Here is a 22664-nt window from a genome sequence, read left to right on the forward strand (position 1 = left end):
CGATGAGTGTAAGCAAAGTGTATCTGAAGTGTATTTGAAGTTCTAGAGGCGAAACCAGTTTAGATGTATGTAGATAATAGACAGTCATGGTCACTTAGAAATATCTTAAGGTGGAAATGTGTTGCATGCAGTATATTTGTATTAAGTTTAAATCGTATGGTATTAATCCTTGACACTACATATGTGTATGTTTGTATTCAGAGGTCTGGTTACATCATCCAAAGAAGGTTTAGACACCTATGTCTCATTCATTCTACTGCCGGATAAAAGCAAGGCCACGAAGAGAAAGACAGCTGTGAAAAAGAAGGAACTGAATCCTGAGTTTAATGAGAGGTGAGTAGGAGGCTGTGCTACAGTATGGCAGACAGAATGTTGTTTCTTAGCTGTTTACACGTGTATCTTAGGTATGTCCAGTGCTATTTTCCCATATTTGTCCATGAAAATGAACCATTTCTGTCTGGCTAGCAGATGAGTATTATTTGCTTATACTAGAAGACCTAAACAAATATTAGGATTTTTCTGATACTGCTTAAATGCTGGTGAGTAGCAATAGCGTAATCAGAGCACAACTCTTACCCTTCAACTACTGATCACCATTTAAATGCTAAATTGGTGTAGGTGGCATAGATGTTGGTTTAAGTACTCTATTATAATACTCTATGGCCAAACTCAATCGGACTCAACCAACATGATTTGAATTCTCAAAGTGAAAAAATCATTTGCTGTAAAACTGAAAATAATGTGGACAGTTAAAGAGGTTGATGCACTGTGGATGCATGTTAAAATCTCTACATGGTGTTTCTCAGGTTTGAGTTTGACCTGAGTGTGGAGGACGCTCGTCAGCGTCTGCTGAGTGTGTGTGTGAAACACAGCTCTTCCTTTATGAGCCGAGACAAAGACGTCCTCGGTCAGGTCAGTCAGCCACTGCTACATGATCCTGTACAATGAGGCCTTTCTCCATCATGTTCATTCTGCATGTTTGCTTTGGATGATCTGACAGGCCTTTTCCTCAGATACAAATCCAGTTTAACTAGATGTTTTCTTTAGATCCTTATTAAAAATACTGGCAGCTACAAAGCTCTGCAGTAAATTCCTAGATTTCTTTTGATATTAATGAAACTTTATATCTTTAAAGGTGCAAATAGATCTGGCACAGATAGATGTCCTCTCCGGGGTCACAGAATGGTTTGTCATGCACCCTGCATGCACACACGAACACACACACACACACACACACACACACACACACACTTTACATTGTTCTTTGGCCAGCCCACAGGCTCCATCCTACAGAACGTCTGTTAACTATAAAGTGAACATAAATGCATTAAAAATAATTGAACCTTTTTTCAACCCTAACTCTGAAATCTTTACGTGCCTAACAGACCTTTCCATTCTCCTACCGTCAGGTTTGATTTGAAAGAAGACAACAACTAGCAGAACGAAGGAGACGCTCGCTTGCCGTCAGCCGTTCATCAAGGTCACGCAGATGCAGCGTATCACACACTGATGCCTTCATTTATTCTTCTTTCTCTGCCTCCCTCGCTCTTTCTGTAGTTCATGCCGTTTGGGCAGTATGACTCAATGGACGTACGGGTGGTACTGTATCTCAATCAATCTAAAAATTGCCAATAGCCACTTAAGCCATAGGTCATCAAAGTACCGAAGTACCAAAGTGTTCGAATTTGAAATGATGAAAGTTGTGAAATGAGAGCAATATTCTGTGATGTAAGAGTGTGTGCGGTGAGCTGCAGGAGTTTCTGCTACTGCATGTCCACTAGGCAAAATGTAAAAGTACTTTTCCTGATGGCCATTTCAACTATGGTCATATGAATAATATATGTTGTAAAACATTTTGCACACGTCCTTCCCTATTACAGCACCAGATAGTTATATTTGTTTTTAAAAAATTGAATTTTTTTTTTTCTTGGTAAAATGTTGGAAGAGGAAGGGGCCAGCTCCAAACTGTTCCTACAAAGTTGGGAGCATGGAATTGTCCAAAATGTCTTGGTATGCGGAAGCATTCAGAGTTCCTTTCACTGGAACTAAGGGCCCAAGCCCAGCTCCTGAAAAACAACCCCACAACACAATGCCCACTTCACCAAACTTTATACTTAGCACAATGCAGTCAAGTACCGTTCTCCTGGCAACCGCCAAATCTAGACTCGTCCATCAGATTGCCAGATGGAGAAGTGTGGTTTGTCAGTCTAGAGAACGCACCTCCACTGCTCTAGAGTCCAGTGGCAGCGTGCTTTACACCACTGCATCTGACGCTTTGCATCGCACTTGGTGATGAATGGCTTGGATGCAGCTGCTCAACCATGGAAACCCATTCCATGAAGCTCTCTGCACACTGTTCTTGAGCTAATCTGAAGGCCACATTAAGTTTGGATGTCTGTAGTGAATAACACTGCAGAAAGTTGGCGACCTCTTCACGCTATGTGCTTCAGCATGTGCTGACCACACTGTGTCAGTTTACGTGTGCTACCACTTCATGGTTGAGGTGCTGTCATTCCCAAACACTTCCATTTTCTTATAATACAGCTGACTGGAATATTTAGTAAGGACATTTCACGACTGGATTTGTTGCACAGGTGGCATCCTATCACAGTTCCACGCTGGAATTTACTGAGCTCCTAAGAGCGACCGATTATTTCACAAATGTTTGTAAAAAACAGTCTGCATGCCTAGGTGCTTAATTTTATATAGCTATGGCCATGGAAGTGATTGGAACACCTGATTTTGATCATTTGGATGGGTGAGCGAATACTTTTGGCAATATAGTGTATATCTTGGGCTCATCATATATGTGAAGAATATAAAGCAATCGAAGAACCTGCCAGAAACGTTGTGTCTCAGACCATTTGTCAGTGAAGACCACAGCTTAGGTATTCTAGACAACACTGTGTAAAGACGTATGCAAACCCTGATGGGTATCGGAGAGCTAATAGTCACGTGAGTAATAGGGAAAACTTGATATGGATTATATCAACATTAGGTGGTGCAGTTTACATTCTACTTTACATCTTTTTTAGCCTTAATATACCAAGCTTGTATTTGCACTTTCAACTGCAATTACCTTGTACACAGTTAATCTTTTTTATTATCGTCAGTTAAGGTTATGATTGAAAATAATTGTAAAATTATTAATGTTCTACTCTAACTTTGACCAAGCCCAATCCTAATCTGAGACTGGGGAACTGCCCCATACTGTACCACCCACTGGAAGTGTTACAAGATTATTTGTAATCTGATGCCATTTACATTACTAATCGTGGACAAACTTGCATTTATACACTGTGTACGTTTCTTTAAAGCCTAATGGTGTTGAAGGCCTGGATGAATATTGGATATGATTTACAAGTGATAAGCACCTCTTCATTTTACTGACTGCCTGTTGAAAGCTTTTTCAAACGTGATATTATACAACTTATGGCATCAGAAAAAACATAGCATGGTGTATAAATGGTCCATATGTCAAGTTGCTTCCAGTTTACGCTTGTAATCATACCTCAATGGCCTTACATTTCCTTTTTTATGTGGATTTATACTGCTTTATCTTCATTCCATTTGCTAAATGTTATGAAATGAATTTCCATGTTGAAGATTTCTGCACTTAATGTTCACATGAATTTAGTGTGTATATAAAATTATGCAAGATAATAATTGACCACAGGAGTCCGCAGTGCTAAGGAAGCAGGTTCAATTTTCTTTTACAAAATGTTTTGCTTTTTAACAGGACATGGCAAAAACAGTTTTTGCTAAAAGTTGACAGTTTCCTCTTTTCTAACCTATAAATTCATATCAAATATATATAATTTTTCTGGCTGCAGCCATGTTAGTGGAAAGGCAATGCACCAAAGATTCACAGGTTTTACACTGTATTTCACCTTGTGTTCAGTTTGCCATTTTCATATTCACTGTGTATTGGAAAAGCATTGCTCTCTACCTTGATATTATGACAGTACTATGACAATAAAACATATTGGATTTCTCTTCACATAGATTGTCTGATATTTATGTAATATTTCTTGAGCAGTCTTTCAGACAAATATGGATGTTTATTTTTGCTGAAAACTGACATAATGCAAGATAAAATTTTCACACGTCAGTGCGTGTTGACCATGCAAAACTTTATTGATTTTCCACTGCATTTAAGCAATGAGACAATAAAACTGATCATATGCTAAATTTGCAACTAAACAGCAAATACTTCATACGGTTGCATGTTTAATTTGTTTAAAATTGACATGTCCGACTGCCATGATATTTTACACACAAAAAACTAGTTCTTCACTGCCAGCTTATACAGTTATCATATACAAAGTTTCTCTATGGTACAGACTGTGTCGGTCTCCCAAGAGACTTGTCCAGGAAGAGGCGTAAACGGTCCACTTGATGGCAATGCTCACATCCTGGTCCGGTGTTAAGCCAAGTTTCCAAAACATTTCAACACCATGTACAATCTATGTAAGACTGAAAATCAAGAGCAGAAATGTGCACATATATGAATTAATGTTCTAGTAAAGACCCACATCTCCACCCCCAAAGCTCAAGAGACCGTTCTTAACTATGCTTGCCTATGAACAACAAACCTTTTGTGAGTGGTTCCTTGTTTTTCTTGAACCCACCCACAAAACACAGAAGCGACATTCTGATCACTGAAACATACCTGTCAATCAGTGAATCTCTCATAGTGGTTGCTATGGCACTGGGCTGGGTCTCACTCAATCGGAACACACTCTCGATAACCGACAGCTCTGTGCTTGTGGTGTCCAGGCCACAGAAGGCACACCAGTCGTTCACCACCATGCCTGCAGCGATTACCTCACTTCCCCGATTTACAGTACCAGCCTATATAGAAAGTCAGTCAAATTTTTTTTAAAGGGCTAGTTACTCACACTGGCTTCGGTGAAAGAAACAGAAATAACCAAGTGTATAGATAACGTAAATTACAGAAAACTCCCAAAGCCTTAAGCTTACTTACAACCAGAGGCACTTGCAGAAGAGACGAGAGTTCATCTTGGTCTTCTATGGATGTTTTGGGGTGAACAAGGCCTCCTTGGTTACTGAAGGTGCAGTAACTACCCACAAGGACCTGCTCTGCCACAGTTTGCCTAAACACTTCCACCTTAAGACTGTCTGCCAAAATTTCCTCTGTCTCCTGTACAACAAAGTAATCCATAGCAACAGTGACAATTATCAGCCTGAATATTTTGTCTTGACAATCCAAATCATTACATACATGCAGTTTGAGGGGTGGTCCAAAATGACCCTTACCCTGTCGAGGTCAGGGTGTACTAGAGCCACATAGTCGTTGCAGGCGATGACGTTCCCGAGTGCGGAGAGTCGCTCTTCCACCCTCTGGATGTGTACGGAGTCTGGAAGGGAATTCCGTATGTGCTGCAATTCCTGATCGGTTGTGTTGTTGGGCACAAGAAGACCATGGCGGTTTCCTGTGGAGGTGAGAGTTTGTCTTACAATGAAAACGTCAACAGACAACAGTTGGCTTTGGACTTAACAACCATAACGCGATTTGTTTCATTAGCTTTAGCATGCATTCGTGTGTTTTCTGTAACGTCAGTGAGACCAAAACTTTATTTTTGTGAATAATTCCTTAGTTTCAGGTACCTACCTAATTTGATTTAAATGTAGCTAAGTTTGATGCCAGAGACAAATGAAAGAAAGAAAAACCTAAAAAAAAATTCTTTATTAATGCATTTATTTTTGTGTTGTTTAAGCCAGTGCCTTATACTTATTTTAATAATTGTTTGTTGCAACAAGCTGCATAATTCATTAAAGGTTTAATGAACTATGATCTTAATTGTTTTTATTTTTAGTTAGCATATAGCTTAAATTTAATGATGGTTATATAATAGCAGTTGCATTCTAGTGTGATAAGCTGTACGTTTTATATTCAATTAATGTACGATTCGATTAATTTTTATGATTAGTCGACTATAAAAATAATCATTTGTGGCAGCCCTAGATCCTGCCAACAACATCTAGCATGCACCAAGTATTGTTATTGTGGTGAACACACACTCAGTTCAGGAGTACAAAATACAATAACTGACATATTCAGTCATTCATCCCATGATATACACTGATACGCACATAACAAAAGCATGACCAGTGTTGTCAAGGCTCCTGAACAAGTTTCAGCTTCAAAAATCTCAACCAGTGCAATCACACAAACAACCATCTTCATGATAGAAGTGATTAACTTACTTTCCCGGTTCATATTTAGATTCTCAGTTCATGAAAAATACTCACATTAGGAACATAAAAGCAAACGGCCAAATGGTGTGAAACGTGAAAACAGCTCAGGCGCAGCATTTTCAGCAGAGGACATCAAGCCTCAAGAATGTCAATCACGATGGCTTATAAAAATAGTGATAGTGCTGCTTTGGCAAGAGGCATTTCTACCATGACACTCTAGTAACTGTCAACGCACTGTGTAAAATTTCCATTTCTGATGCTGGGGATTCTGGCAACATCTAAAGAAAGTCAACTCTGTGAAGTCCACTTCTTAGAATGCATGGATCTAAATGCACATTATTTTCATTATACTGAATGGGGTGATCATTTCCATCACTGTGGGTACTGGGGTCTTGGGTTCAAGTCCATATCTGAGAGGAGTGTCCATGTTCTCCCCGTGTCTGTGTGGGTTTCCGGTTTCCTCCCACAGTTCAAAAACATGGAGATTACATAAACTGGCAGTCCCTACAAATTCTCAATACAAACAGTTTTTGAGAAAAAAAAAGTATCAGAAGATGAAAATGAAAATGCTAAACACAAACTTACCTACACACATTCTACCAATGATCCTGCAGCCCGCAATCGAGGCATGGACCACTGGGATGGTTTCTGATAATTCTCCTTCAAAGACACTGTGAACAATGAGATCAATATACTTTTGTTTCATGTTGTATATAAAGGCCGTCTTGAATTTGCATTCGCTCACACTAAACTTTTTCTAATATTTATGTCAATATCTTTCTTAACAGTTCCAGAAGACTTACCTGTAGAAGTTTTCGGACCCACCTATTGCGACCAAGCAGTATGTGTTGGTGAGCTTGGCAAAGCATCCTACTTCGTTGTTCTTCTCAAAGGACACTCTGACTGCCATACTGTTATAGACCAAAGACGTGATCACAACTGCTGGAAACTGGGGAAGATCACAACCACAATCACAGTGGTAGGAGGATTCACATAGTTAGAGAGATTACAGTGATCTACGTTTACACTGAGCCGCCCAAATCATTATAAAGGCCTAGGAGTCGCAGCATCGCATCACCCCCACAGAGAACCAATAATAAGTAGCCATTTATATGTATTTTTACACCATCTTAACGTAAGACAGTGTCGAATAAGCACAGCGCGAACACGTCTAGTCTGGTCAACTAACACGTCCAAAAATAACAGCCAACACTAGCTAGCGTTAACTACCTCGCTAGCTAGTTACACCAATACCTTCATTTGGTTAAAACAGAAGCTGACCGACATAACATCATAACTTTCTTTGTAACGTCTGATTATATGATGAAAACATATACTATAGATATAATGCATATGGGAATAAAAGTACTTACAACTTGTAGCGCCGAGAGCCTTCCTGAAAGCGTGGACTCCGTAGCCCACGTGTTCACTTCCGTGACGTCTTTACGTCAGCACGTTCGTCTTTACGTCAGGACGTTCGTTTCCTCTATTCATGTCGATGGGGATCATGGGAAATATCGTTGTTTTGTTTTCGTTGTAAAGGTATGTTTTGTTTGTTTAATCATAGCTTTGTGTTTAACAGTTTACTGAATAAATATGCAGAGCTAATGCCTAAGTACATTTACAGTACATTGCTTGAATGCTTGACGTAATGTATCGTTGATAATGTAATTGGGAATTATTAGGAAGCTATTTGGTAACTCTGTAACACCAAAATTTCAAAATTGATTTATGACATGTTAAAACGTAAAAGTCGATACTGACAGGGGTACGCGCAAGTATTTTTTTTCTTCGTGAACTCGCATAGCAACTGGGTCTACCTCTCTGACGTAGCTGACTTGTGAACCAACCACGTTGAGACCCATTATGACGTCTTTGTTTTTGACGCGTTCGCTAGACACCTGTGAGACGTCACTGCGCTCGCGAGCATCACCCAGAGACTCGCGCACTGCGCTTTCTGCCTGGAAACACCTCAGGCTAATCAGAACAGTAAAAACATCGAATTTCGTGGGCTGGAGCTTGTGTGGGGTAAAATGACTTTATACATCATTTCGCCCTGGCACACTGGAACATGCTTGCTGTTAACACAACAACAGCACCCTTTTCCTTCCCCCTAATCTACATGCACCTAAAGTATTGGGGTTGCAAGGATTGCAAGGTGCGATAGTGAATTTAATAGCTAATACATAAAACAGATTCGCTGTTAGTAACATAATTCTCGCTAGTTTGTAAGCTTTCATCAAATCCACATATGCATCTGCCTTTAGGAATAGCCTAATGGTTTAGCTACACTACGTGAAGGTAAAAAAAAGGAATAGGCCCATAATTTAGCAAAATTCATTGATTGACGGGCTTTTCGGGTTTCTCCACGTGGGGGCAGTGCAGAGGTAGGATATCTAGAGGCACAAAGTGATCTTTTTTTAATATCAGTTCCCCTGGAAAGGAGGCATGTAAGCTAGACAACACTACTGCACTACATAAATGGCAAGTTCAGGTAACCTACCACAGAAATAGTCTGATGTTTACTTTTCTTTCCTGTAGGCATATGGGGGGAGGTCAAAGTGCCAATTCATCTGCTGAACTGAGGCAGAGCAACCATGGCTGTCCATCGTCCCAAGGCAACAAAACGTCAACCAGCCAGAATGTCGAAACGGAGCATGGAAGCCAAACGCTGGAAGCAGGACCTGATGTGCCCCAGTGCAAAATATGCAGCAAGACAGTAGATGACATGAGTTTCATGATATCATGCACAAACTGGTACTAGGGTTCATTTCCATGTGGCAGCCATACTTAAAGCCAGTCACTTTTGTGATTGCTAAATACAGCAAGGAGCTTACCAATCAGGTGGAAAAGATGTCTGCATTTCCTATTAAGTTGCTTTAATTAACATGCAGTTTGTAACATTGCCACTCCTTAACTGTCTGCTTGAATTGACAGCTTCATGATCATCTGAGTTTGATATGTATCACATATCTTAAGAACTCAAATTTTACCAGGACAAACCATACTTCTCACAGTTTCAGGGTATGATGTAGAGTTGCCATGTAAAAATTTAATAGGGCTAACTGACTATTCTCTGAGCTACAAATAACTACAAAATCTATATTGTAGAGGACACAGCACCTACAGAAAAATACACCATGCAGAAATCTGGTCACCTACTCTGTTGTTAGATGTGTGTAACCCAACCTATACAAAGTATCTGGCTGTTTGTAACATGTCAAAAAACTTTCAGGAATGTGTTACACATAGCAAGAAAACCAAGTGTCACTGAAGCAATGTTAATAAACAAACAGATTGACCTTTTCCTTTATTGTTGTTTCTTTGTTAATAGAACATGGTGATATTATTGGGTACACAGTGTAGAACTGCTGTCTTAAAAACTTTAATCTGAATGGAATTAAAAATGTAAACCTATTCAAATAAATCTGGAATATCTATATTTTTAAATCAAGACAAAAATCTGTCATTCTCAGGAACGATAGCATTATACAAGATGTGTGAAATTATAAGCGACTCTTAACAAGTTAAAGGAGAATACAAAAGGTTAAAAGGTTCAGCTAATCATTATATTTACATGAGCCATGGGAGAGGCTGAGCAGACAGCAACATCTGAGCTGTAAAGTAGACAATATCAAAAAGAGTCTGTGTTGGCTGACTTAGATAACTAAGTGTTTCATTCAAATTAATTTGAATAAACCAAAGGGAAAACTAAACAGTTATATACAGTAATACATTTAAAGTTTTAAAAAGAAGCAAACCAACAAAAATAACTTTAAAGCTATATCAGATAAAATCTCACTTTTAATCAATCCTTTGTATGCAAAGAACATAAATATTTTGTTCCTGTAAAATTCTGAATTACCTCTGATATGTTTTGTTCTTCCTCCTATTGTTAGTCTCGTAAAAGGACTATATAAACCAAAGGCAACAGCAGGTAGAGGTTAAGAGTGGCTGTCATCCAAAGCCACCATCACACCCAGCAAAAGAGGCAAGTCACCAGACATTTCCTACTTCTATACCTTCTACAGAGCTCTTTATTTTTCATTCCATTTCACAGCTTCACTTTGACTTCAGTTTAAACTGTGTAGAATACTCTTTCTGTAAATGACTATTTCTATAAATACTGTAAATAGTTTCTCATGTTAAATTGCTACTGTTTTTAAAATGTTCATAAAATGTATGAACCCTCGTCATAACTCTAAAGACATCAATCTCTAATAAATATATATTCAATATTTCATAATTGTTTGATTATTATTAAATGTTTCATTATTTTAAGACTGCGAATCCAAGTTTTAATGTATCTTGATATATATATATATATATATATATATATATATATATATATATATATATATATATATATATATATATTCTTGATATATATATATATATATATACATACATACATATTATATATATACATACATATTATATATATATATATATATATATATATATATATATATATATATATATATATATGTGTGTGTGTGTGTGTGTGTGTGTGTGTGTGTGTGTGTGTGTGTGTGTGTGTGTGTGTGGTGACAGTCCTGTTACTAAGTAACTACCATTTCTGTTTCACCTTCTCGTACAAATATCCCTGTTCCTAAAGAGTACCCTTTACTGTATAACACAACAGAGAAACAGGGAAGTGATGACCAAAACAAACCTCAAAAACATGTGTATGTACGTTTCTCTGATCAAGAGACTGGTTTAGATGCTGTCAGCAATGTTGTTTAGAGGGAAGAATAAGAGAAAACATTAATCTTTAGTATTAGTATTTAGTATTAATTATATTATTAACTAGAATACTGACATTATCTTAGTTTTGTATTCTCATAAATGACATTCAGTCACTTCTAACAAAACCCCCATATTAGACTATCACATCTTTCCTTTATGTTTATGCTTGGTTTTTACGTTCTAATTACCTCAGTGATGGATAATTTGACTGCATCAATCCCAAAGATTTAGGCATAAGATGTACAAAGACAGAGTATGCAAACTACCTTGAGTTATCATGAAAAGTACATTAAAAGACATTTTATACATGGAACACACTTTTCTGTGCTACAACAATAAACCAGGCTCAAGTTTTACCATGATCATTCTTTAGGCTCTTGACACCCAATGAGTTCATCAGATCATTCAGAGCTGAGGAAGACGATCAGTGAAGCACAGTGTGTTCCATTTAAAACAGGTCCAACCAGGACCTCCTGTACTCAAGATGCAGAATGCCCTCAGTGCCACATGGCTGACTGCCACAGGCTGGTTCTTGAATCAAACTCTTGTATCAGAGACAGTCATGTGAAATCTGTCTAAAGCAGTCACAGATGTGGGAAGCCTGTTGTTGTTCAATGCCTTTCTCTAACCACAGCCAAAATGCACATATTGTAGACTTAAACATGGGGAAGTAAGTAATACAATCCATCAAGAAGTGAAGGGAAAGAGTATTAGTTCGGATTTCCATTATGGGATGCACTGTTAACTATAGTTAACTATAGTTGCTAAAACTGTCTCCCTTTGAAATCACGATAAACTTGAATCGACTTAAAAAGATATCCCAAGCAGGCCATAGCAAGTTTTAAGACAAGGCACAATGTCTTAAAGAAGGCCCAAAAGTTATTTTAAGGCAGACACACAAACACAGATAGATAATCAGGGTGAAACGTGGTTCGGAAGACAAGTCGAGAGAACACAGAAAAAAATATCTGCCTCGGTCAGTGTAGCTCCTGGTTAAAACCCCTGGTATTAACATTAACATCTCAAGTTATCTGATTACAAGAGAACAGCAGAGGTAGCCATTCACACCTGGCATTTTTTTAATGTCTCAAATGACCATTATAATGACAATTTGTGACTAAGCTAAATGACATTTAGCTAGTTAGCAAGCTTTAAACCACTGATTTGTCATGCCGTCCAACCATGACCTGCAACAACTATCTTTTTGTTAGGCTCAAGACACAGTTGACTAGGTGGTTTTACAATGCTGTCAGCAATGGATTATGATGGATTAGTGTTCACACAATGAACATTATGTGGGAACATTTCACAATGCGTATCTCAAATAGTTTTGGACCCTATTTGTACCAGTGCCTAAAGCCGTCCACTTTTACTGGATCACACAAGATGGTTGTTAATACCAGGTGTGGATGGGATCTCTAATACCACTGATGACTCCCTAAACCTTGAAACCATTTGCAACCATTTACAACAGACCTTGAATGTTTTGATAAATAACTTATATTGAGATACATAAAGCATATAGTATCTCTCCTGCATCTAAGCTGTTCAAATCAGAACTGCTACTGTTTTGTCAGCCGTGGAGTTATATGGATAACTGTAGTGACTAAAGCAAAATGTTGGAAAGATGTAGCTAATTTTCAAATAACTGTATAAGTGAAATATCAAGTCAATGATGGAGTACACCTATAGACATAAAAAAGCAGGGTATAAGGTAACTCCCTCTTGCGGAGTCATGCCTCATCGCACTGCAAATACGATATACACTGTACATTAATTTATCTCTGGGATAAACAGAGAATGACTATTAGGTTAAGATATTTTAGGTGGAAATAATGCAGAGGCCGTGTGCATAAGCAAAGAAAATGTGAAAACTCATAGAAAAGCGCCATAACATTACAATAATGATGTACGTTTGGGATGAATATAACATGGGAAAATAAAGCCATATGAAACACATTATACTGTTGGGGAAACTATAATAACGTAAATAAAGGAAATCTTCTAAACTCTTAACAATCCAGTTAGGCAATATACACAGTCCTACATTTTCTTTAAGTGTTACAAGCATTTCTTCTACATTATTATTATTTTTTTAGTTTTTTGTTGGTCTGTTTTCTTTCCTTTTCATTGTATACATTAAAGTTCTACCTCTTCACTAATATAGTCTGACTAAATGAAATATTCTAAGTAATTCTCATAACAAGTTTACAGAGGAAAATGAGTAAACATGAGTGAGTCATGAGTACCCTTGGACAGCAAAGCCTACAAAAAGCACTTGACAGGATAATTAAAATAACTAAAATAAGGCAATACAAAATGCACTCTGATGTAGCTGTTCACCTTTAAACCATTTTAGTCTGCCTCCAAGCAGGTTCATAGACTACAGCAGCTGCTTTTTGCAGAATCCAAATCCATTATTTAGCACACCTTCCTAAAATGAATGCGTGGGATCTAGGCCAAACATGAACAACTTCATGACAGTGAATATTATAAAATAGTATCTGGATTGGAGTATTCTACTCTTGCGCAGCTGTTGCAGCAGCTGAATGCTGAAATTCATCTTCTTCTTCATCAAACCGTGTAAAAATGTGCAGGAATTAAGTGTGAACTCTGCATCACTGGGCTCATCTACAAATCAAGGATGCTTGTATGTTTGATAAGACAAACATGATTGCCACACAGTTCACTTCACACAGTTAGAAAGAAACTACACAATCAGTATCATACAATAGTGCAAATCTAACATATTCATAAAACCTTTTCTGTAACCACTGCTTGTCCTGTCAGAAACTAGCATTTTAGCCAGAAGGTTCAAGGTCAAACATATTTGCATATTTGTAGGATGTGCATTAGCGGTATTCTGTTGAAACTCATGAGATGTGATACTAACAAAAAAGGCTTTGCATCAAAAAAGTAAAATCTAAAATATATACAAGTAAAAATAAAATCCCTAAGCAAACTTCTTGTATGGATGATACCTGTGTGCCGCATTTAGCTATAAGAACAAGTTGTAAAATAAACGACCAAAATGGTTTAAAGATGATCTTTTCCCTGTAACATGAACAATGAAAGAAAACTGATGACCTGTCCACAAATCATTTTGTTCTCTAAAATGCCACATGGTCAGAATTTTAAAATTATATTCAAATGTGATAATAGATTGCAAAAACACATTCCCACCTAGAATTCTCTTTAGGCAATACTGTGTTAATAAAAATGACATTTCATAAAAATTTAGGTAGTTAATATCATATTAGGAAAATGCAACAGATAAGGGAATTGTAGGTATAAAGAGGCAAATGGTTTGAAGAAACCATCAATAATCAGCTAGGGTGTCAAGATGACTTGCTTTGTGATTTCAAAATTCCAACCTCAAGTCCTACTGGGCTTGCATTTGTTCAAATGCTGTCACATAAAACCACTTTAACTTCTATATTAACCTCCTAATGTGGCATTAGTTACAGAATTACTGAAAAATTGCTAAAAAAGAGCTACATCATACACATGAGAAAAAAGAGTGTCCCTTGCTCATTTTTATACTGTCCAACTACAGAAGAATGGATGAAACTGTCTCACCTGCTGTCTCACCTATCTGTCAAGTGGGAGCAACACAAGAAACAAACAAAGAAGTGCTATAAAAAACAAGGTATCTAAAAAAATGATCCCATGTTAGGCCATCTGTCCTCCTCAACAAGTCTGAGAAGTTCTCAGTGGCCATGAATACTCTCCTTTTTCAGTACTTTATCCTTTTTCAAAAGACCACACTGAAATCCTAATAGAGTACCAGACTAGAGTCTTATACTCAAGAGATCAAAAAGACTAAATGATCCACAAAATTCTTCGGTAATCTTTCCTATGTCATTTCTACCTACTTTGTTATTCAAGTTTTTTAACACAGAATCATTTTTGTTGTTTTTTGATGTTTGTTTGATAGCTTTTGAAATTCCTGTACAAGTTTGTGTTTGAGATCAAGACAACACTGGCATGTTACTACAATTCCTCTGGAGCATCCTGGAGACATGACAGTGTGGTGATCCTTCAATTCCTGTTGCAGTCAGGTGAGAGTGGCGGGCAGGGGGAGGGGCTTACAGAAGGAATGTAAGGCCAGAGCAACGTTAGCTCCTGTCCCTGCAACCCACCACTCAGTTAAAGCCTAGCAATCCTGTGCTTTTGGCTCATGCTAAAAAAAGAATCAATTTTGCAATTTTTGTTATGAAGTTTAGTCTCGGGTAGAAGGGTAAGGACTCCCTCCCCCGCAACGACACAGTAGACAGGCACTGGTCATGTAGGTGCTTCCAAATGTTGTCTTAGTAGCCCTCGCTAGCATCCTCTAGTGTTCGGGTTGATAGTGCCCCTAGCCTGTCATACCCATTCCTGTACTGGATGTTTGTAGTAGGTCACGTGTTGTGGGACACTTTTGTTCTTGAACTGGAAGATGGTATAAACAAGGACCAGAATGCAAAGGGACAAAATGCAGGGGATCACCACGGCAATAGCGTTTACAGTGCTAGGCACGTCATTAATGGCAACCATGATGTCAACGTCGTCATGGGGGAGGTGCCTGTCCTTGTTCTTCTCCATCTGTGATTGGTCGCAGCCCATCCAGTCTTTGAGGATCGACTTCGGGTAGCCTGGTTCCACCGTCAGCTTCTGGTTGTCAAACTTCCAGTAGTCCTTTCCCTTGTAGAAGTAGGTATAAACTAGGAAAAGAACCAAAGAGAAACTATGTCAGGAGTATATCGGATATAGAAGTATTCTAGAATCATAATTCACAGCATGGCTAGCTGAGCACTGAAAATATCAATGGATTAATGGCTGTTTTATTCTGCACATGCTGTGAACATGAGTGGGAGTCAAGGAAGAGTGAAGTAAAATAATGTGCTTATCAAAGCAAGTGCTGGTTGTACATGCAGACCATGACGCGTGACCTTTTCAGACAACTCACTTTATATTCATGAGGACATATATAAGTGTAGTTCTACAGGTTCAAGGACAGATAGCTGAGAAAATTCCAGTGCTGCGCAGTCCTTCAGACTGCCTGACTGTGAATGCTAGATAAACAGATGCGTCCGAGACACACATTAGCACACACGCACACATTCACACATGCGCGCAAAGGGACACGGACATAAGAGCGGGAGCCAGGATCTGTGAGTGTGATTGATGAAGTTCCCCTTTTCCCCTTCCTTTCACTTCCAGACTTCTTTTTCCCTCAATGCAGCTTAACTAAACTCCCATGGGGAGGTCTGACTGACTGAAACACCCCGAGCTCCAGACTAAACACACAGCCCAAAGAGACCACGCAGTGCTGCTGGTCTGTCTGCAGCTCCCCGACGCACGCTGCGGCATGAATGTCTCGATCTCGCGCACCACGACGGCGGTCCTCTCCTGCCCTGTCAGAGCACGTGCTGTTCCGACGGAGTCCAAAGATCCAGACGCACGTACCGAGCCCAGTGCAGCGAACCTGAAAGTGCAGCCCTCTGCTCTTCAGCAGCAATCATATGTAATCAATGAGAGATTATGCCTGGTGGGCTGTGGAGTCGTTCGTCTGATTGATTTTGTTTACCTCGAAGGCACAGCTTTCATCTGTCAGTGCCACTCCAGCTGAAGGTTACAGCACATTAAGACAGTAAAGGTTCTTTGGAAATTTCCTTTTTCTTCTTTTATACTCAGCAATGATTGCTTGACGGAAAGTAGTGGTTTGAGTTAAAAGGTGCATCACATGCAGACTGAGAAAGAACTAGAGTTTCTACTGTCCATGCTCCAACCAACATCCCTATGACCACTGCCACTTTGTCTCTAAGCAAAGAATGTAAATGTAAAATGTGTGAATAACTAAAAACAAAAGGAGATTCTGTTCAGTGCTTAACAATGTCTTAACTCTAATGACAGAAATAAAGGTTGTGGCACTTTAAAACCCACAGGAGCTCTTCATTCTAGTAAAGGACCCAGGGCCAGCCAATTGCATTGTATCTGCCAGTATCACTTCAGCTTGTCATCAGTTGTCAGGTAAATATGCTACCCCGTGGGAGCCTGATTTACAGTAGCGTGCTCCCTTGGCACCTTACCGCAGATTACCATGGACACAGCAGCTCACCAGGCTCAGAATAAAAACCAGATTATACCATTTATGTCTTGTCCAAAGACTCCATCATGTTTGCGCTTTAATGGTTGTCAGTGGGGGTTTTCATTTATTGCGCAGAGTAACATTAATCTGAAAGTGTCCACCCTAATCATTACTTGATAAATAATAATAATTTGGATTTATTGTACTGCCTGACTTCTACGCAGTGACATACATCACAGCCAAAAGCTATGTATCTCCTCCACTCATCTTTGTGCCAAACCAATGCTGTTATAAAATAGACAACGAGGATGACTCACCATCAAAACAACCATGGTCAACGTGACAACACAGCAGTGCAGTGTGCCAGGTAAAGACTAATCACTTTCCTTATAGTGATGATCACAGCACAAGCAATGAACACTCTCACCACCTACACAGAAAGCCATGCTGCAGTGCACAACATTGTGTGATTAAACGATTGTAGTTCCAATAAAGCCAAGCCAGCTGAAAACGTATATGCCATGAATTTATAGTTGCAGGGTGTGGAGACTTGTTGACTATTTTCGCCAAATTGGCTATTCTAATATATATTTGTGTTCATTTGATGTTTGTTAGACAATCATTTGTTTCTGATGAATAGTATCCTTTTTTCATTGTTTAGTTAACTCTACATAGTTTAATAACACAGTGACCACCAACTCATTGTATCATAATAGCTAAACACATTCATGCCTGCCATCAGGATTTATGATGTAATAGTACAACTGTAGCTGTTTTGAAATGCCCAGAAGCCCCAGAAGAGACTGCTAGGCTGCTGCAGAAATCACTCACATCCTTCTCGGCTGACAAAAGCTCCTTGTGGGGCATCAGGGATGCCCTTCCAAACAGTGATGGGCTTGGGGTAGCCTGGGTCAGCTGTGCGCTTCTCCTCGTTGTAGCGCCAGTACTGGTCTCCCTTGAAAAAATAGGTTTTGCCCACGGGTTCCCAGCGCAGGGCCGTGTCGATGCCATCGCGGGGCAGACAGCTGCCCAACTCCACCAGACTGTGGGGATACCCTGGCTCAGCGGTAACCTCCTTAAACATCCAGTACTTGTCACCTATGGAACAGAAAATCAGATCGTAGCAAGAGACAAGGTATCAGCGAGGGGTGTTGAAGGTAAGACTACGGAATAGTCAATCTGAGTTAGTATTAATATTTCATTTGATTGACAGAAAGTGGAACATAATGTAAGACACTGTAAAAGCTAAGATGATTACATCCATGCAGATGTAGATTTACTATTTAGCATTTTTTTCAAAGTCTGCAAGGTGATGGTATGTGATGTTGAGTCAGAGAAAATTATCATAAGCTTCTTGCATAACATTGTATCTATCAATATTTGTCACGGTTAGCCCCTCCCCCAGCTGTCAATCATGTATGTTTTGTTTTGTTATCCATGTGTTCGTAGTCCCACCTTATGTTTTGTCTTCCACCCCCTCGGTATTTGATCTCATGTGTACCTTGTTTAGTCTTGTGTATTTAAAACCTGTGTTTGATCTTTTGTGTTGCTGTTCATTGTTGAATGTTGAAGGTCTGGATGTTTCCTATATTTGCTAGTGCGTTTGTGTTTTAATCTGTATCTGGTTAAGGTTTGTGCTTTGGTATCTCAGTATGTTGTTACGTGTCGGTTATGTTAATGTCTCATACTCCCTTTCGGACTTGACCAATGCCTGCCTGTACGACCCTGATTATGGAATGATTATGGAATGCCCTTTAATAAATCTTGCTCTTCTCTGCATTTCACCCTTTCACTCCTTGAATATTTCACTCTGATGTCAAATCTAGGTTCTCTACAAGGCATCCTGCAAGCTTATTTCTTGATGAAGCCTCAGAGATCTGGAGCTTCTGACTAAAAATATCCCTATGTGCCTGTATCTGCACAGCAAGACTGCACTGGGGTAATTCACTAAGGGAAGGTGGGAAGGGGGAGCAGTGAGGGAGTTTGCAAAAGAGGGATTATGAGAAGGAGTACGAAATAATAAGTGTCCTGTGGCGCTTGTCAGGCCGCCATTGTAAATAAGAATATTGTTCTTACTGGCTTGCCTGGTTAAATTAAAGGTTAATAAATAAATAAATAATGTTTTCGCAGGAGAATGATGCACATTCAAATTATCCAGAAGTTTGGAACTAGCTGAACTGAACTACTAAATTCTGAACTAAGATTGTTTTTGAGAACAGTCAATACTGAATAAAGTTCTAATCAACTGAAAACTGTAATCAACTGAATAATCAGTTCTTAAGATTAGGCTCATTAATAATCATGTTGCCTGCCACAGAAGCCTATTCTCAGCATTCTGCTGGAACTGTGCTTCGATTTCAAAGAGTTCTTCAAGTAGCACTAGTCTAAAACCAGTTCACTGTTTACATAATGATTTATGAAGGCAGCTCTTTTAGGACACATTACACTTAGGGACCTGGAATGATGACTTCATAAGACATCAGCAAGGAACTCAGCTACCTAGTAATGTAGGTCATTAGAACTGATTCCACCATGGTGTTTTTAAATGGCTATAAGATCGAGACATATTTGCAAACAGGACGTAACATTTGATGTCAAAACCTACCAAAGAAAGCAAACATGCTAAAAGAGAGGGGATTTTTTATAGTTTCCTGAGCTAGAAAAGTAGCCTGAAGCAACACTTTGCAGATTAAACTCATGAAAATTCATAAAAGCTAAAGAATCTTGCCAGTGTTTAAGCTTGACTTCATCTAATGGGCTTTAACAGTGCGCTAAGCAACATTTTCAGACCGATTTATTGTCACATATTGTTGGCGTTAATTAATCTTCTGTAGTAGCCCTAGCCCCATAGATATGGGTTGAAGGTTCAGTCCTGGGTAGGTCCCATGGGAAACAGGTTCCAGATTCTAAGGTTCCAGTCCTAGATGTACTTGAGCAAAGCAGTTAACCCCAACTTGCTCCAAGGATGCAACCCCTGCCTCTCAACTCCCTTCCCCCCCAAGGCATGCTTGTTAATTACAGTTTCCTTGCTGGTTAAATTATGTACCACGTCACTGGAATAGGAAGTAGGTCCGTTCTTTTCACTATGGAACATCCTGTACCACGTACATCCCTTCATGAAGATTCAGTGCAAATGTCTATTTTTAGCATTACATGTCTATTATTAGCATTTTTATGCTATATCAGGTGTGTGTGTGTGTCTACCTTTGAAGAACACAAATTTGCCATCAGATCTCTCATAGGCTGCATCAATGCGAGGTGGGAGACCCTTCCAGAACTGGTCGATGAGCATAGGGTAACCTTCCTGGACTTTGTTATTCCGCAAACGCCAGAACCAGCGATCCTGTCAGAACAAGACATTACTAGATCAAAAGTAATCCCTCACACGTACACATTAGCATTTTCAAACATCTCTTTAGTTTACTTTTTTAATCTATAACACCTGGATATGACGTGTTGAATAATGCTATTTACAGTTGCGTTTCAGAGACTATTTTCAGAAATAAATCAGTAGATACAATATGTAAAAATATGTTCTTTATGGGTTAGTGGAATATGGGTTTATCTGATGTACATAAGACTGGGTGACTGGGTAGCAATGTGATCAGGTGGTCAGACCGTCAAAAACACTTTCATCAGGCAGAAGCTGACCTTTACAGACATTTCAGATTCATTCAGAGACTTCAGACTTATCAATGCATAACACATACACATACACACACACACACACACACACACACACACACAAATGTATGCATCTTCCAGTCTGCTGAAACCATATACGCTTCTTATTACCCTGTTATCGATTTTTATAAAATACATTAGAAATGAAAAAACCCCCACAAACGAATGGCTACGTTTGAGCACTGATGAGACACCTTTGTGGGCATGGTGCAACATAGATGACCTTGACTATTATGCCATGACGATGGCTTACTTTGAACACAAACATCTCTCTCCTGAAGAAAGCCACCGTGTTGAAGTTGCCGTCGCAGATGTTGGGTTTGCCAAATCCAGGAGAGGACGGTCGGTCTCCAGAGGGCGGCCGTGGGGGACGAGACTGCCGATCATGCTTCCTTTCAGACGTAGAGTGAGTCCGTCGTGCTGGGAGGGTGGGGAGAGGCCGGGTTGGTTCCAGCATCGCCGTTGGAATACCTACATAAAAGAGGTGCTTTGTTTTACTATATTAAAGTACAACAGAACTTTATTCACCCATTTGGTCCTCACTGCATTATCCACGTCTTTTTTTGTTCTTGCCAGTGTACCTTTTTGTTCATTCATTAAAACACTGGTGTTCCTCCAGGTATTAAATGTCTTTAAAATGTATCAATGTTTCAACATGTTTCAGATTGTGGCAAAGACAAACTGAATTAAAATAATAGTAAAATGGCAAAATAATAAAATAATAAGATAGAATGTGTCAACCCCAGGGAGTCTGAATTTCCAGCCTGAACAAATCTGAAAATATGGCATGATCTAACTCATAATGAACTAACAAATGCAATGTTTAACAGAGCAGCATCTCCACTGAAGGATCAAGGTAACCAATGAAGAACAGAACAATGACATATTACAGTAAAACTTTCAGATGCCCAGGTGTGGTTTGGACTGCCATGCTGTTAAAAACTTTGTTCCTGACCTGCAAATGCTGTTCAAGTGTACTAACACTGGACAGAAGGAGATTTGAGGAAAAGAAATAGTTCAGAAGAAAAAGCTGCTGAACCTCATGAGGCTGGAAAGAATCACAAGAGGTTTTCTGTACATTCGGGACTCTGTCAGTTCACACTCTGGGAAATGTTTGTTGTCTCCCTAGCAGTGGATGTCCTACAAAACTCAGTGCAAGAGCATTCTGTTAAAACCTCAAACAAGTGATGATGAACCCTTGGGTGACATTGAAGGATCTGCAGGTGTGACATGTCTTGCACTTTATAGAGTCAGTGTTGCTAAATGTAAGTTCACGTATTACATCCATCAATGACCTTGAGTAGTAGATGTCACATATTAGTCCTTTAGCAGCATTGCATTTTGTATGTATCAGTTTTAAAATGACATTCCATATGTTAGCTTAGTGGCATTGAAGCGTCGTCCATACCATAGATTTTCTGGATGCCTTGAAGGTCATCTAGTGGAAGTTTGAAGTTGTGCGTATCCATGTATTGGTAGAAGGGTGCCATGATTGCACTAGGGTCATTTGAATGTTCCAGACCCAATGCATGGCCCAATTCATGTACTGCCACGAGGAAAAGGTCATTCCCTGCAAGAGTGGAAGAGGCTAGGTTGATAAATGATCATCTTAATGGCATAAATGATGATCTTAAAGTGATGGCAATGAGAAGGACTCATCTTCTGAAGAAGGCCTCATCTTATTCATTTTTCATATACTGGCCGCATCAACATACAATCAGGTTTGCTATCCTCCTCCCTTTGTGCTTTTGTCCTGTGATCGATATCCCCCCCCCCCCCCCCCCCCTTTACCTCATTACATTATGTGTCTTAGCCATAACTCACTCACCCCCTTCTCTCATTCCTCATTTTTCTTCTCCTCTTTCACTATCTCATAAATCGCATAAACAACCTGGTAGCCCTAAAGACCTCAGAGACGACCTGAACCAGTTCAGGACCC

General features: G+C 39.2%; 3 protein-coding genes and 1 long non-coding RNA gene across 4 annotated transcripts in view; 2 read left to right on the forward strand and 2 right to left on the reverse strand.

Moving 5' to 3' along the window:
• Positions 1 to 4000, forward strand: part of esyt1b (extended synaptotagmin-like protein 1b) — a 34753-nt gene extending 30753 nt beyond the window's left edge. Inside the window, exons 48-51 of the mRNA XM_077013822.1 lie at positions 202 to 333; positions 807 to 912; positions 1136 to 1185; positions 1410 to 4000. Of these exons, the coding sequence (XP_076869937.1) occupies positions 202 to 333; positions 807 to 912; positions 1136 to 1185; positions 1410 to 1437 (316 nt within the window). The 3' untranslated portion in view covers positions 1438 to 4000. The remainder of the gene's footprint in view (positions 1 to 201; positions 334 to 806; positions 913 to 1135; positions 1186 to 1409) is intronic.
• Positions 4001 to 4112: 112 nt separating this feature from the next.
• eif6 (eukaryotic translation initiation factor 6) lies at positions 4113 to 7750 on the reverse strand. The gene is made up of 7 exons (XM_077013823.1): positions 7596 to 7750; positions 7026 to 7171; positions 6808 to 6893; positions 5281 to 5456; positions 4988 to 5164; positions 4673 to 4854; positions 4113 to 4476 (listed from the first exon to the last, which is right to left on the reverse strand). Exons 2-7 carry the CDS (start codon positions 7130 to 7132, stop codon positions 4467 to 4469), a joined length of 738 nt encoding a protein of 245 aa, XP_076869938.1. The 5' UTR covers positions 7133 to 7171; positions 7596 to 7750; the 3' UTR covers positions 4113 to 4466.
• Positions 7664 to 9530, forward strand: LOC143521206 (uncharacterized). Its single transcript, XR_013132693.1, has 2 exons — positions 7664 to 7764; positions 8764 to 9530. It is a non-coding gene; the product is annotated as an uncharacterized LOC143521206 (long non-coding RNA).
• A 1194-nt stretch (positions 9531 to 10724) lies between these two features.
• Positions 10725 to 22664, reverse strand: part of mmp24 (matrix metallopeptidase 24) — a 32635-nt gene continuing 20695 nt past the window's right edge. Inside the window, exons 5-9 of the mRNA XM_077013824.1 lie at positions 22134 to 22295; positions 20979 to 21196; positions 20246 to 20384; positions 17873 to 18139; positions 10725 to 15674 (exon numbers count right to left, since the gene is read on the reverse strand). Coding sequence (XP_076869939.1) covers positions 15337 to 15674; positions 17873 to 18139; positions 20246 to 20384; positions 20979 to 21196; positions 22134 to 22295 — 1124 coding nt within the window. The 3' untranslated portion in view covers positions 10725 to 15336. The remainder of the gene's footprint in view (positions 15675 to 17872; positions 18140 to 20245; positions 20385 to 20978; positions 21197 to 22133; positions 22296 to 22664) is intronic.

Source organism: Brachyhypopomus gauderio, chromosome 8 (genome assembly GCF_052324685.1).
Source record: "Brachyhypopomus gauderio isolate BG-103 chromosome 8, BGAUD_0.2, whole genome shotgun sequence".
In the NCBI taxonomy this organism is placed as follows: Eukaryota; Metazoa; Chordata; class Actinopteri; order Gymnotiformes; family Hypopomidae; genus Brachyhypopomus; species Brachyhypopomus gauderio.

Excerpts from the sequence above, each read along its gene's own strand:
- eif6 (XM_077013823.1), bottom strand. The coding sequence starts at position 7,132 with ATGGCAGTCAGAGTGTCCTTTGAGAAGAACAACGAAGTAGGATGCTTT. Across the intron at positions 6,894-7,025 it reads GGGTCCGAAAACTTCTACAG|TGTCTTTGAAGGAGAATTAT; the intron begins GTAAGTCTTCTG and ends CATTGTTCACAG. Across the intron at positions 5,165-5,280 it reads TACACCCTGACCTCGACAGG|GAGACAGAGGAAATTTTGGC; the intron begins GTAAGGGTCATT and ends TTTGTTGTACAG.